The sequence below is a fragment of the Epinephelus moara genome, chromosome 21 (assembly GCF_006386435.1).
Source record: "Epinephelus moara isolate mb chromosome 21, YSFRI_EMoa_1.0, whole genome shotgun sequence".
NCBI classification, from domain to species: domain Eukaryota; kingdom Metazoa; phylum Chordata; class Actinopteri; order Perciformes; family Serranidae; genus Epinephelus; species Epinephelus moara.
In genome coordinates, this window is record NC_065526.1 from 18,314,761 (window position 1) to 18,329,444 (window position 14,684).

The 14,684-nt window shown below is 43.7% G+C and overlaps 1 protein-coding gene across 1 annotated transcript in view; it reads left to right on the forward strand.

The window, feature by feature from the left end:
* Positions 1–7,257: 7,257 nt before the first annotated feature.
* LOC126382673 (leucine-rich repeat-containing protein 52-like) overlaps positions 7,258–14,684 on the forward strand; it is a 16,229-nt gene continuing 8,802 nt past the window's right edge. The window contains exon 1 of the mRNA XM_050032681.1: positions 7,258–8,282. Within this exon, the coding sequence (XP_049888638.1) occupies positions 7,634–8,282 (649 nt within the window). The 5' untranslated portion in view covers positions 7,258–7,633. The remainder of the gene's footprint in view (positions 8,283–14,684) is intronic.

A 14,684-nucleotide genomic window follows, 5' to 3' on the forward strand; every position in this document is an offset into this window, starting at 1 on the left:
AATATAGTTCCACTCAGCGGACATGCGCAGTAAACCGCAGGTCTGCTGTCATGTACGCGCGTTGCCTTGGTAACCAGCTGAAACAGTGGGATACGTTTGAGGTAGCCTGCTTGTACTTTCCATTTTATACTGCTTTATTCTTCCACTCTAAATATATTTTTGCAAGAAATATTTGCTTTCTACTCCACTACATTTATATATGACAACTTTTATGCTAATAAGCCTATTTTTTTTTTTTCCTCTACTTTATTTCAGCAATAAATATTTACTTTTTACCCCACTACATTTATATTTGACAATTTTGTTGCCAATAAACATATTTTATACCTCTATTTAATTTTATTTTGGCAAGAAATATTTACTTTCAACTTCGTGACATTTATATTTGACAACTTTGTTGCTAGTTACCCTATTTTCTACCTCTATTTCACATTTTTTCAGCCGGAAATATTTACTTTGTACCCCACTACAGTTATATTTGACAACTTTGTTGCCAATAAACCTATTTTATACCTCTACTTCACTATATTTCAGCAAGAAATATTTACTTTCTTCTCCACTACATTTATATGACAACTTTTATGCTAATAAGCCTATTTTTTTTTTTTACCTCTACTTTACTTTATTTCAGCAATTAATATTTACTTTTTACTCCACTACATTTAGATTTGACAACTTTGTTGCTAGTTACCCTATTTTCTACCTCTATTTCACATTATTTCAGCCAGAAATATTTACTTTCTACCCCACTACATTTATATTTGACAACTTTGTTGCCAATAAAACTATTTTGTACCTCTATTTAATTTTATTTTGGCAAGAAATATTTACTTTTATCTTCCTTACATTTACATTTGACAATTTTGTTGCTAATTAGCCTATTTTTTACCTCTACTTTACTTTATTTCAGCAATAAATATTTATTTTTTACTCTACTACATTTATATCTGACAACTTTGTTGCTAGTTACCCTATTTTTTACCTCTACTTTGCTTTATTTCAGCCAGAAATATTTACTTTCTACTCCACCACATTTATATATGACAACTTTGTTGCTAGTTACCCTATTTTCTGCCTCTATTTAACTTTATTTCAGCAAGAGATATTTACTTTCTACGACACCACATTTATTTTTTTCCCCACTTTATTTATCAGTTTCACATTTAAGAAAACAAGTATACAAAAAAGCCACCCCTGGGAACAAACAGTCAGATAAAATCCATTATGTAATAATAATGTGCCCCCATATTAAATAAAAGAAAAAACATTGGATAAATAAATAAAATCACAGTAATAGACAAAGTGTGTGTTTGTATGCACACACACGGCAGCAGCAGTACCACAACCTCACAGCTGTTCAAACAGATATGTAATTAAAGGTTGCCATATACTGCAGGTCCTTGTAAAGCAAACCTTATCTTTTCTAACACACTGTAATGTATCTCTGACCCAGTGTGTTCTTGAGATATTGTGGTCACAAGAGTAGCAAACAGACAACCTGAAAACATAATGCCTCGGGCCACGGCTATCGCAGATGCAGTCTCAGTAGTTAACTACAGAAAAGTGTCAAAAAATAAATTTAACTACTCGAATCACTGCAATGTAGCTACTGCAAAATGTAATTAAACTTCTAATTTCATATTCACATGTAGTTTACTACTCACCAACACTGCCAGTGGGCCTATATAAAATTGTCTAAATTAGCTCCACTTTAACCAGCTATGCAACTCATACATCAGTGCATGAATAATCATTTATTCATTTCATTTTTATTTTAGTTCCCTGCCATTTCTGGTCCGTCCCACGAGATTATGAGACATTTTTACATAACAACAATCTAACAGTTTTACACGCACAGAACGAGAGATATGGTAGAGAGAGAAAGAGTGAGAATAAGAACAATAATCAAAGGATATAGAATACACTGCTCTAACAAATGAAGGGAACACTTAATGGTCACAGTGTAACACCAAGTCAGTTAAACTTCAGGGATATTAATGTGTCCATTTAGGAAGCACAAGTGATTGTTAATCAGTTTCAGCTGCTTCGATGCAAATGGAAGTGACAACAGGTGCAATGGAGAGGCAAAAGCAAGAAAACCCCCAAAAGGGAATGGTTTTACATGTGGTGGCCACAGACAGTTGCTCTCTCCGTATCCTTCCTCACTGATTCTTCTCTAGTTTTGTGTTCTGCTAGTGTCCTTGTCACTACTGGTAACATGAGGTGAAACCTGCAGCCCAATCAGGTTGTACAGATAATCAGGATGGCACATCTTTATGTGTGGTTGCAAGAAAGGTTGCTGTGTCTCCCAGCACAGTCTCAAGAGCATGGAGGAGAGACCAGGAGACCAGCCGTTACATGAGCAGAGCTGGACAGGGCCGTAGAAGGGCATCAACCCAGCAGCAGGACCGGTATCTGCTCCTTTGTATGAGGAGGAACAGAGGGAGTACTGCGAGAGCCCTACAAAATGACCTCCAGGAGGGTACTGGTGCATGTTTCTGACCAAACTATCAGAAACAGACTCCATGAGGGTGGCATGAGGGCCCTATGTTCTCTAGTGGGACCTGAGCTCACAGCACAGCACCATGCAGCTCGATATATCATCCATTAAGATCTGATGTGTGATTTAAGTGTTCCCTTAATTTTTTTGAGCAGTGTAGTATAAAACGTAAAGTTTTGCTTTATTCACTTTCACACATTAATGCAGATGAAATTCTGAGAGTATTGGATGTGGAAATTCACAGACTTCCAACACCTGTGACAAAAGGTGGTCCCAAATAGACATTGGTTGATCTTTAGACATCCTAAGCCAATGTCTGGTGGGGAACCAGAGCTCTGCAGCTCCTCTATCAAGGTGATGCAGTGGCTTCCCTTTCAGAAACTTATTACAAAAGGAAATATATATATATATGTATATGTGTTTTATCTCATAAAACACATTGCAGGGAATATTGGATTTGAAGAGGATGAGGTAATTGCATAAATATAGTCACCTCCTCCTCTCTGGTTTCTTTCATTTCATAGATGTATCATTACTTTAATAGATTTTTTATAGTTATTTATCATTAGATATTGCAGATTTAAAGTGATGGGTCTAAGAGTCCATCTGCATGGAAAATAGTTTTTTTTATGTGACTGTCAGAGATATTTATCTGACAGTGTCACTTTTACTGCAGAGCTAATCCTTTTTTATGAGCGACATTTCGCCTTGGCATAACAGCATAGCAGGTGCAAGTGATAACATCAATGATGGCTTCATCCTTTTGAAGTTCAGTAACGCCATGCCAGTGAGCAGGTTCACAATACCAGGGCTCTGATCCTGGTAAATTGTAGGCATCCAAAAAATCTGCCCTCCGTTGAGGTGACCAGGGATCTGACAGTCAAGAGTTTCCTGCATCACAAATCAGGTCAAGTTGAGGTATGCAAACTAATGTTAGTGGTGTCTCTTGTTCAGCAGACCCAAGCTGAATATTGCATGAGCTGCTGACATGAGACTGAACTCAGATGAACTTGTGGGAAACTGATGTCTTTTTTGTCTTTGGGTGACCTCTAATGTGTCAAGACTTGTTTGACGTACAGTAGATCAACCCACATGCCAGTGATTGTTATAGCCAAAACAGGTTTTCTGAATGCAGATTGACTATGGAGATAAATATGGGAGACAAGTCCTTGCAAGTAAGGTGACCGACATGCTGTAAGCCAGGGTACTACCAAAAAGAGGCAGGCAATGATTCTGAGATGGAAGAAGGCTGTTTGAGGCAGGCAATGATTCTGAGATGGAAGAAGGCTGTTTTGGTGATGTGTTTGATATGTTGGTCAAGGAGAGGGTTTGATCAAAGGTGCTAAAGGTTATGGTTTAGTGGGGGAAAATGTAGCCTGTATATTTAAGAGATGAGTTTTGCCTGATGGCAACATTTGTTAAGGCAACAGGTAGATGTGCCTCCAAGCCAGAACTACTTCCTGTATTCAAAGTTGTGGTTGCTGTCAGCACCAAATTGTGCAGACGAGTTAGTCTTTTTAAGGTCTATTCTTTGACACAATAAAATTTTGTTCAATAAAGTTTCGCCCTTGTGTTTCCCATTGAGAGACTTTAAAGGGTGAGTTTGATATTTTCCAATGTCCTGTTTCCTATTTGCCATGTTTTTGTGTCCAAGTGACTAATGGAGACAGCAGCTTTTGACACTGGTCCAGTATTGAGCAGCACCGCTGCAGCCGACAGCTGCAAAACAGACTGCAGCGTAACCACTCAGGGCATTTGTGCACCTTAAATTCATGACCACTAAAAGTGCTTGTTAAAGATTTTTTTCTAGCTTATGCCTATATTTGACACAGATTATTACTGTGAAAGAGGGGAGAAAGAGAGGGACTGACAAGTAGCAAAGGGCTGTGGGTTGGAATCGAATCCGTGGCTGCTGCAGCAAGGACAGAGCCTTGTACATGGGATGCCTGCTCCACCTGCTGAGCTACTGGGCGCTTGTTTTAGACACGGATATGTTCAGATTGTTATTCTAAGTGTCAACATTATGTAAGGGATGCCTACAGAGATACAACTTTTTGTTTAATAGTAAGATCATTTTTTGCTTAACCAAACAGCCCTGAAATCGCCATCGTCAGACCCACCAGACTCCATTTAAATAAACATTCATTTTAATATTGTAAAAGACATGTCACTCGGAGTTGACAAAAACAATATAAAACTCACAAAACTCATCCTTGTTTGTCATTTCACTGTTCCAGTTATCATCAGCCCTGGTCTGGTCGAAATAATCCTGAAATTCATTCCTTTAGATGTGAAAATATGCTGGCTCCATACACGTTAAAATTACTGTTTCTTTAAATGGAGTCTGGTGGGTTTGGTGATAGTGATTTCACAGCTGTTTCTGGGTGAATAAAAAGGATCATACTCTTCAACAAAAAAGGTCTATCTCTGTAGGGATCTTGAAGGGTGACTAATGGAGACAACAGTTTTTTAAATTTCACCAGTATTGACCGACAGCAATGCAGACAGCAGCAGCAAAAACAGGCTGCCATGTAACCACTCGGGGCATTTATTGCACCTCAAATTTACGTCCACTAAAAGTGCTTGTTTTTGCCACTGACAGGCTCAGATTGTTATTAATAGTGTCTGACAACATTATGGAAAGGATCCCTACAGAGATAGAACTTTTTGTTAAAGAGTAAGATCCTTTTTGTTTGACAAGAAACAGCCCCATCTCGCCATCTCCAAACCCACCAGACTCCATTTAAATAATCAGTAATTTTAGTGTGTATAGAGCCAGCATATTTCACTTCTAAGTGGGTGAATTAAAGGTTTATTTAAACCAAACCAGAGCTGATGATAGTTGGAACAGTGAAAAGACAAACCAAGACAAGTTTTGTGAGTTTTATTTTGTTTTTTCAACTTTAAAGGAAGTCTGTTTGATGATAATAAAATGACCGTTTATTTAAATGGAGTCTGGTGGGTTTAGCAATCGTGATTTTCAGGGCTGTTTCCTTTCAAACAAAAAGGATCTTACTCGTTAACGAATCGGTCTATCTCTGTAGGGATCCTTTCCATAATGTTGTCAGACACTAATAATAAAATCGGAGTCTGTCAGTGGCAAAAGCAAGCAGTTTTAGTGGACATAAATTGACGGTGCAACAAATGCCCCAAGTGATGACATTGCAGCCTGTTTTGCATCTGCTGTCTGCAGTGCTGTTGCTCAATACTGGACTAGTTTCAGAAACTGCTGTCTCCATTTCTCACTTAGACACAAAAACATGGGCCAAGGGTTCAGGTTGGAAAAATGCTACCCTTCAAGTCTGTTAGACCCATCTTCTTGTCCAGTCTGACGGAATCATGTTGTTCCAACCTCCCAGTGAAGCCGTATGATGTTTAGTGAGATATTCAAGCTTGAGACTTTGTGTTTTCCATGGCTGCACCATTCCTTCACCAAGTGGTAATATTCTATATGGCCTGTGCACTATTTTATACACTATACCCAAAAGTCAGCCTGGCACATCTGTTATCTTTGGCAACTTTGGGAAGCTATTTCATTTCAACTGCTTGTTCAAGAGTTATATAATAAATTGGTGCTTTATATGCCATCCAAAATAACAAAGTAGGTAAATCTGGATAGTCCCTCCTAAGCATGGGTCTGGGGTAATTACCAGTCAGGCTCCAAACCATGCATCAGAAAATAAAGTCTGTAAGAAGATTACTGCATGGCACTTGCTCACCGTGTAAAACATTACCAAGTATCCGTCACTAGATGTCCTCATAAAGTCACTGAACATCTTTGACACAAAACAGCTGTGTGGATTAGTTCAGTCCACAGGATGGCAAGTGTGAAAAAGCATTAGGTTATACATGCCTACAGGCCTCCTGCTCTATTTTTGACAGTGGGGAACACAGACCAGAGAGAGGCTCAACTTCATTTTGTGGATGTGCGTGAGAGAAGGGAATAAGAGTGAGTTTGGTCAGCGTGCAGCCGGTTGCTGACTGTCGACTCGGGGTAGTTTCTTTCACGGACTGTCAGCGGCACATCTGTCCTCCTCCTCCTCCATCATGCTGAGTCTGATTCAGCACTTCAACACCTACACAGAGAACCAAGAATAGACTCAGGACTCATACTGAGACTGGAGAGAGGAGAAAAACAACTGCTGCCTGAGACCACCCTGTCCCATCTCATCTCGTCCCATCATCTGCTGCCTGTATACTGGGTGCGCTTTCAGTTGGGGGGGCTGGTTGCCTATGGCTGATACGTCAGACATTATTGTAAAAGCCTCACTGCACATATAGGTCTGAGTGGTGTAGATAGGCTGATAGGGATCCCCCCTCTCAGCACATTGTTATCACTGCCCCGCTCTCTTGTTTCTAAAGCCTAAAAACCCATGTGATCTGATCTCATGCAATATGCCTCCTAGGTGTCAGGTGCACCTGCATTTTGTTCCACCTCCACACACACACATACACACACACACCTGAGGCAAGCTCCAAAAAAGTACCCAACATATATGCACACAAATAGATGTTTATATGCACAGACACACGTTTTTTAATCTTATATGCACACTTCAGGTTGCCTTTGTGACCATTCCAAACATGCATGGATCACACTTAACTGGCCTTTTTTCATTTTACCTCCATTAACTCTGCGGCCCAGAGCTTCCCCTTTCGCTCCAGCTCACTCCAAAGCATGAGATCACTCCACAGCGCACCCCCCCACCCCCATCCGCGCGCAGCTCAGTGCGCCCCCCTCATTTGGATTCAGTTTCGGAGAGCGAGAGGATGGCAAACATGTAGTGGAACAACTGACCGTGATCATTGCAAGCAGCGCAGCATGAGAGGACGTTGTGAGCGTTTACAGGGTGCGAACAGCTGATGGGAGAAACCCGATAAATCAATGAACTTTGATCAACACCATGACGGCTTGTGGCTGTCAAGTTCCAGACAGTGGGTGCGCGCTGGATCCAGAAGCAACGACAGGATGAACTGAGACATTACGCGCGAGAGGTTGCCACGGGCAAGCGTTAGATTTGACCTCTGTGGAAATCATTTCTGAGACAAACAACTTGGTGAGGATGTATCAATGAAGAATGTGACCGCGCCTGACTCTCTCCACACGGGGTGGATGAAGCCCTCGGCGGTGTCATGCGTCTTGCCCCGCAGCCAAACGCGCAACCCTTGCGGCTCATAGTTCTGCTTCTCCTCACCGCGGGGGTGAACGCATCCCCGGTGATCTCTTCGGGCTGCCCGGACAGGTGCGTGTGTGATGACCAGCTGGTGGTTCAATGCGCTGGGCAGCACCTGACCACCTTCCCGGTCAACTTGCCGCTGGCCACGCGGCAGCTCATCATCTCCAACAACCGTATAGTGGAGCTGCCGCCGCTCGCGCTCAACTACCTCTCCGATCTGGTGTACCTGGACTGCAGCAACAATTCCCTCACGGAGATATCTGAGTCCACGTTTGGGAATCTACGGAAGCTGGCCTACCTGGACCTCTCCTTCAACACCTTGATCCGGATCGAGGACCGGACGTTCGGCCCCTTGGCGAGCCTGGTGATGCTGAGGATGACCGACAACCCGGGGCTCTCGGAGATTCACCAGGACGCCTTTTTGGAGAACGCGGCCCTGCAGGTGCTGGATGTGAGTCGGAACAACCTGACGGTCCTCAACATCACCTCCCTGATCGCGCTGCCTGCGCTGCGCTCGGTGGGGCTCAGCGGGAACCCGTGGAGCTGCGAGTGCGACAACGAGGACCTGTGCCTGTGGGTCCACCTGGAGGGCTTCAAGTTCCAAGGTTTTATTAATTATACATTCTGCTTTATTCTAATGCATATAGGGTGACATAATCACAACATGACCTTTTACTGTTGCGCTTTCCTGAAATAGGCTCCTGAGAGCCAATCACATATAAGGACTGCTGTGCTCCAGTTATTAATTATTAGATAATACCCGGTTATGTAAACTATTGGCCCCTTGCTGGTGGTAGCCCTCAACAATGAGCCTGCACAAATATGAAAACTTATCTGTCTGTCTAGCACCTGTCATACTAAAAATACAGCTGTCAACGTTTAATAATTAAAACATCATCTTAGAAATAGTTATGAAAGAGAAAGCAGACAAGTTAAAGAGCAGATAAAATTAAATGTTACCACTTTATAATAATGCCCCCTCTATAATGGGGGCACAATTGTTGACGTTATAAATACCTGACAAATCATTTACTTATGCTTTATATACATATCAGTTATAAGCAATTAATAAAATCAAGTCTTGGGTTGCCAGGTTGTGAAAAATCGTTCTTGCCACCATCTGTTGCAGCCCAGGGCAAAAATGTGCTACTAGGTTCCTGCTGACCCCTGTTCCTCCAGCTCTCTGTGGAATATGGTGGTATGGTAATTTGATTAAAGCCTTTAAAGGAGGGGTCAGCAATCTTAGGTGCCTTTGCCGCCATTGGCACATGGTATTATGGTAATTTTGATTAATTAATCACAGAAAAAACATGTTGAAATAATTAAGCTAATTAATCTTGATCTGTGGTGCCCTTTGACCCGGTGTGTCACTGAAGGCCACATGATGGAGGCAGACAAGATGATGCTTGGCCCCGTAAATAAAACATTTATATTTAAAAATGCCCAGATGAAATGTTGATAGGAGCACCGGTCTCTGCAGTTTCTGCAGTAAGGAATTTTCGTATCATTGAAGTACTTAAAGCCCACGGTCTCATTACGAAGTTGTTGAAATCCGGTGCTTGGGCAGTGACTTGCGGTGTCAGAAACCAATGAAAAAGCCATCCTTTAACGTCAGCTTGATGCATTGCCAGTTGCCATTATAGTTTAACGGCACCAGGCAACGTCAGGGGGAAACGGGGGGGGGGGACAAGGACGTAAGTTAAGGCAGCAAAAGTCCAACTAGGGCAGGAGGGAGGGGAGGTGGATGGGTCCAACAAACACTGACTTTCACCCGAGAAAGCGGTGTTTGTGTCCCGTAAGATTCTAAAGCCAAACCCTGCCTTTTTTTCTCAACTCAATCATGTGTGTTAGTTGTTGAAGGCAAAAACAAGCGTCAATTTGCAATATTGTACCGATGTAGTGCGTTTATTTTGAAAGAGACTGTATGTAAAGTGAGCATTTCCTGTGAAAACGAAAGTGTATTTTGAAAGAAGACAATGCATGTAACAGGCAGAACTTGATACAGCGTCCTAGAACATCAACAACCAACGCACCCAGGGTACCTGTCATGTTGTATCTGGACATGGAAAATCCATGACCAAATGTCGAAATGTGAGGAGGTCAGAGTGAGAATGTGTTGCCAAAAACCCTCCCACAAGAGCAGTCTCAGGCACGGACAAGTAGCCAAAGCACACGTGTTTGAACTCTGCTCAGTGGAATGCACAAGCAGTAGGCCTAGCGTATCCAATGGCACACCAGCAGTAAGTGTGCAAGAGAGTCTTTTTTGGAGATGCTGAAGTGCCCTTTTCATCCACATGCCAAATTTCATCTTTTACAGCCATTGTTATCACAGCTGCACACATTCAATGGACACTTGCCCTACCAACCTGGTCTCACTCCAAAGTCGTCAAAAACTGGCGCTCGGTCAGTGACTTCCAGCGTCAGACTCTGACAAAAAAAGCTTTCCTTTCACGACAGCAGCTATCAGCATGGTCACAACCGTGCTGAAAATGTCCGTGTTAAAGTGGATTAAAAAAAATGCTAAAAGCAGCTGCCGTTAGTACAAATGATGCAGAGGCTGTCAGTATGCTACTAGTTGCAGCACCAACACTGAGCCTCCTCCATCTGCTGCCACCTACTGTGGCAGCAATGACACTTCGCACCATGGGCACAGTGCACCTGACTGCTGGAGGACACTTCAAGTTCACTATTTCTGCAAGGCAGATGATTGGCTCATTGTGAAAGATGAGAAGCTTAGATGAAGAATTTCCAGAAAAGTTAAAGTCATACGTCATATGTAATGTTGTATGTAATGAAATCAATATAAACCCATATCAAATGTGACTTACTAAAACGTAAACATTCATTTATTCATTTTCTGTAACTGCTTATCCTGTTAGGGGTCGCAGGAGTGCTAGTGCCTATCCCAGCTGACATTGGGCAAGAGGTGGGGTAGACCTTGGAAAGGCTGCCAGACTATCGCAAGGCTAACACATAAGCCCCTTTTACACTGCCAGATTTTCCGCGAATTTTGGGCTGTTTTGCCGGCAAGCTGCGAGTATTTAGACACACAGAGCCGGATTGGCGAGTTGATCTGAGGTGCCCAATTTTCCACCCCGTAGGGTAGTCATATTGGCGGAACCCCTTCAGTTGGACTGTTGATGACTTGTGGGAGGAGCTGTTGATGACGCCGCACGTNTTTTGGGCTGTTTTGCCGGCAAGCTGCGAGTGTTTAGACACACAGAGCCGGATTGGCGAGTTGATCTGAGGTGCCCAATTTTCCGCCGCGTAGGGTAGTCATATTGGCGGAACCCCTTCAGGTGGGCTGTTGATGACTTGTGGGAGGAGCTGTTGATGACGCCGCACGTGCGAGCCACTGGCGGTGGATAAACAGGAAACAGCTGATAGCAGGAATTAGCGAGCAGCTAGTAGGCCTAACAAGAGGGAAATGCAAACCTGACAGACACTGTAAAGATGAGCAACTTGAGGAGACAAGGCATTGCGCGCCCTCCTTGCCCTCACAAACGATGAGACCATTAACCGCCAAATGATGGGAACGGTGAAGAACGGGCCGACTTATGAGAGAATCGCCGAAGGACTGACCAGCCGCGGCTTCCCTCCCACGTCACTGTTTACGTCACACGCTGAGCTACACGTTTTGCTACTTGCTCACATTGCCCCGAAAATGGTGCATTCTGTATAAACAAAAGTAGGTAGGCCGCATTTTGCCGCACTCCCCGATTTTGTTTTTATACTGCCAATGCTGAAAGAAGACTGATTGGGCTTTCCTGCAAATTTGCACAATTCCTATCTAAAAAGGGCTACAGAGACATTCACACCGACGGCCAATTTAGAGTCATCAATTAACCTGCATGTCTTTGGAATGTGGGAGGAAGCCAGAGTACTGGGAGAAAACCCACGCTGACACAGGGAGAACATGCAAACTCCGCATAGAAGGAGTCCCCCAACCCGGGGTTCAAACTCCCCACCCCAAAGACAGAATCATAATAGTTAAAGTGACTTCTACAAAATGGCAGTAAAACTCTCCCTCAGACTCCTTTAAGGAAGCAATAACCCCATGATAACAACCTTATTAACCACTCGCAGAGTCCTCACTGCTGGATTTCCCTCACATCATGTTACTGAAAAATGCATGCCTGCACCTTTGAGCACACGCTACAGATAACACCAAGTTATCATCCCCCGCAATTCAATTATATTAGCTGTGGTAGACACAGTGTGTGATGCAAAACATGTCCTCGTACCATATATACACACGCATGTAACCGCCATTCAGTTTGGCAAAGTCTGCAAAGTTCTCAGCTTTCAGAGGGATGAGACACAGGTGACGGCGGTGGAGCGTGACAGCATTCAGACTATCAAATAGCAAAGAGGGTGAAAGGAGATCGGAGGCAGGGAGCCATTAGATTTCTCCTCTGGCAACTGTGTTCATTAATTCAGCTCTGCAGTTTAGGAGGAAAACAAGAGAGTCCTTTATCTCGAAATGACTAATCAATCTGTATTTTATCCAGCTATTGGGATATTTCGGCACGGTGGTGATTAATGGATCATAGCTGCACCATCAAATATCGATCCCCCCCCCCCTTGTTTTATTACTGTCAAGTTGACAGATGTGTCTCATATCCCGCAATCGTTCTTACTTTGAGTTATTATGCTCGTGCTTTGGTGTGGATGTGTCACTATGCAAAAGGGCAGCTGCTATTTATAGTGTGTCTTACTGAGCAAGAAGCCAGGCATAATTCTAACACCATAGCTATAATACACTCGTCACGCTTACTAAAAAGGCATCCCCTGCTTTTCTCTCCCACACACACACACAAACACACACACTATAGTTCACCATGGTCCCTGTGCAGCTTAGGCCCAGTCCAAAAGCGAGTCCTGCAAGAGCTGTCCTATTTTCCTGCTGCTCGTTGCCTTTTGTTTCGCTTAATTTGGAGTGGAGCCTCTCACTGTGACAGCTGCCAGCAAGGGAGAAGGCGGACACATAGATACTCTCACACACACTCTGCCTCTGTTATGTATACACAGTCTGTCCATCTCTTTCAATCAGACAGCACAGGCAATACCTCATCCTCTATTAAACCTGGTCTCCTAACGCATGTGAAAAGTCATACACCCACAGAAATTCACAAATACACACTCACTGATTCACACACACACAGATATAGCACACTTTTACTGCTTCAGGGGGGGCAGGGGAGACAGAAGGATAACATCTTGGAGACAACTGTGTTTCAGCTGCGAGCTCCGTCTCCGAAGCCTTGTTCGCCCTCGTCTGGGTCTCACCTGGCTCATGCAACACGGCTCGCTTGTCTCCTCGGTTTAGGGAGAGGCATTAATAGCGAGAGTGAGAGAGAAAGCTTCAGGAAGGAACCAACAGATTCTCCTCTGTCTCGCCTTCCTGGCTAGATTAGCACTCTTTCAGCTGTTATATAAGGAGAGCGTCTAGAAATAGAGCACAGTGTGGATGGGGGAAGGAGGGAGGGAAAGCCCTCTTCTTTGATGCCAGTCCCTTTGGGGGGGAGGGGGGTGAAGCCAGAAGGGTTTCCTTCCTCGCTGTCAGGCACACACACACACACACAAGGACACGTGCACACACACATTAGCAGACTCTGCAAGGACAGAGATAGAAAGCAGGGAAGTTAAGTCTCGTGGAGGTTTTTTTTGCATTTATATGTTAAGAGGGAGCATGCATGTGTGTGTGCATGGATGGATGTGTGTGTTTGTTCGAGCATATTGTGTTAACAGTGCACAGCAGCAGCCTCTGAGAGGATCAGAGTATGCTTTGAATTCTCTGTGGTAGATGGAGCTTAGAGAGGCTAACTGTCCTCCTGTTCTTCAGCTGCACGCTCGTTTTCAGATCTGCGAGCCACAGAAGAGCTTCTCTAGGATAAGAGGGGAGATTTATGCACAGAATGAATTAAATATTAAGAAAGAGTACATTCTGTCGTCCCATGAAATTAACTTATCAAGAGATTTGATTGAAAGCTACGGCATGATCCCTCTCACCCTCTGTCTAATCACACCTCCCACCAGCCTGCCTGAGTCAGTTATAACACCTTAACACCACGTGTTGCTACTGAGAGTGCATGGAAACTATTTAGCGAGCTGGCGGAGAAGTTAGCTAAAAGTGATGGTTAAAATAGTCAGCTGAGGCCTTGGTCACACTGCCAGCCCAGATCAGTTTTTTGGCAGATTGTATCCAGATTGATTTTTAGAAAGTCTGGATAGCAAAGACGCCACAGGGAAGGCAATTTTTGCAAACCACATTTGAAAGTGGTCTGAAATGCCATCCCAATTAGAATGAATCAGTTCAGACACTCTGGCGTCTCCAATCGGATTTGAAAATGTCTTTTGTGTAACGATACTGTATCACTGAAGCAGAGCTTTTCCAGCTAAGCTTTGCGGGTGTCTGTCTCACCACCAAGAGTTGAACAGGACTGAAGATAAAAATCTGACATACCAACACGTTCTCATCCAACCTGGCCTCACTCTGAAGTCGTCGAAATCCAGACATTGACAAAAAAGCTGCGTTGGCTGTGGCTGGGTGCCATTATAGTTTGACGGCACCCGTTGGCGTCCAGGGGAAATGCGGTGGGCAAAGAATGGAAGTTAAAGCCACTACAAGGAACTTTTAACTGGATATGCAAAAGTCTCTTGTTTCTGCTGATGTCTGTGCGTGACCTACAACAGCAAATGAGACCATTGGTGTGAAGATAAGCTATTTCTATGTAGTGTATATCCATACCTTTAGGAAACTGTGTCCGGGTCCACTGCAGGTCACTTCCAGGACGAAGCGATTTACAGCACTCAGACGGTACACTTCATCTGGGTCCATGTCATTGGTCCGACAGCCCATTGGTCTGACAGCCCATTAGTCCGACTGTCTGCGGTGCTGAACGGCTCCCGGCGGGCGTATTTCTACCTTGATGGTGCGCCGTGACCGGCTCTGGGTCAGCTGGGAAAGGCTTGAGGTGAAGCAGGCTCACAGCTTATGTGTTTGT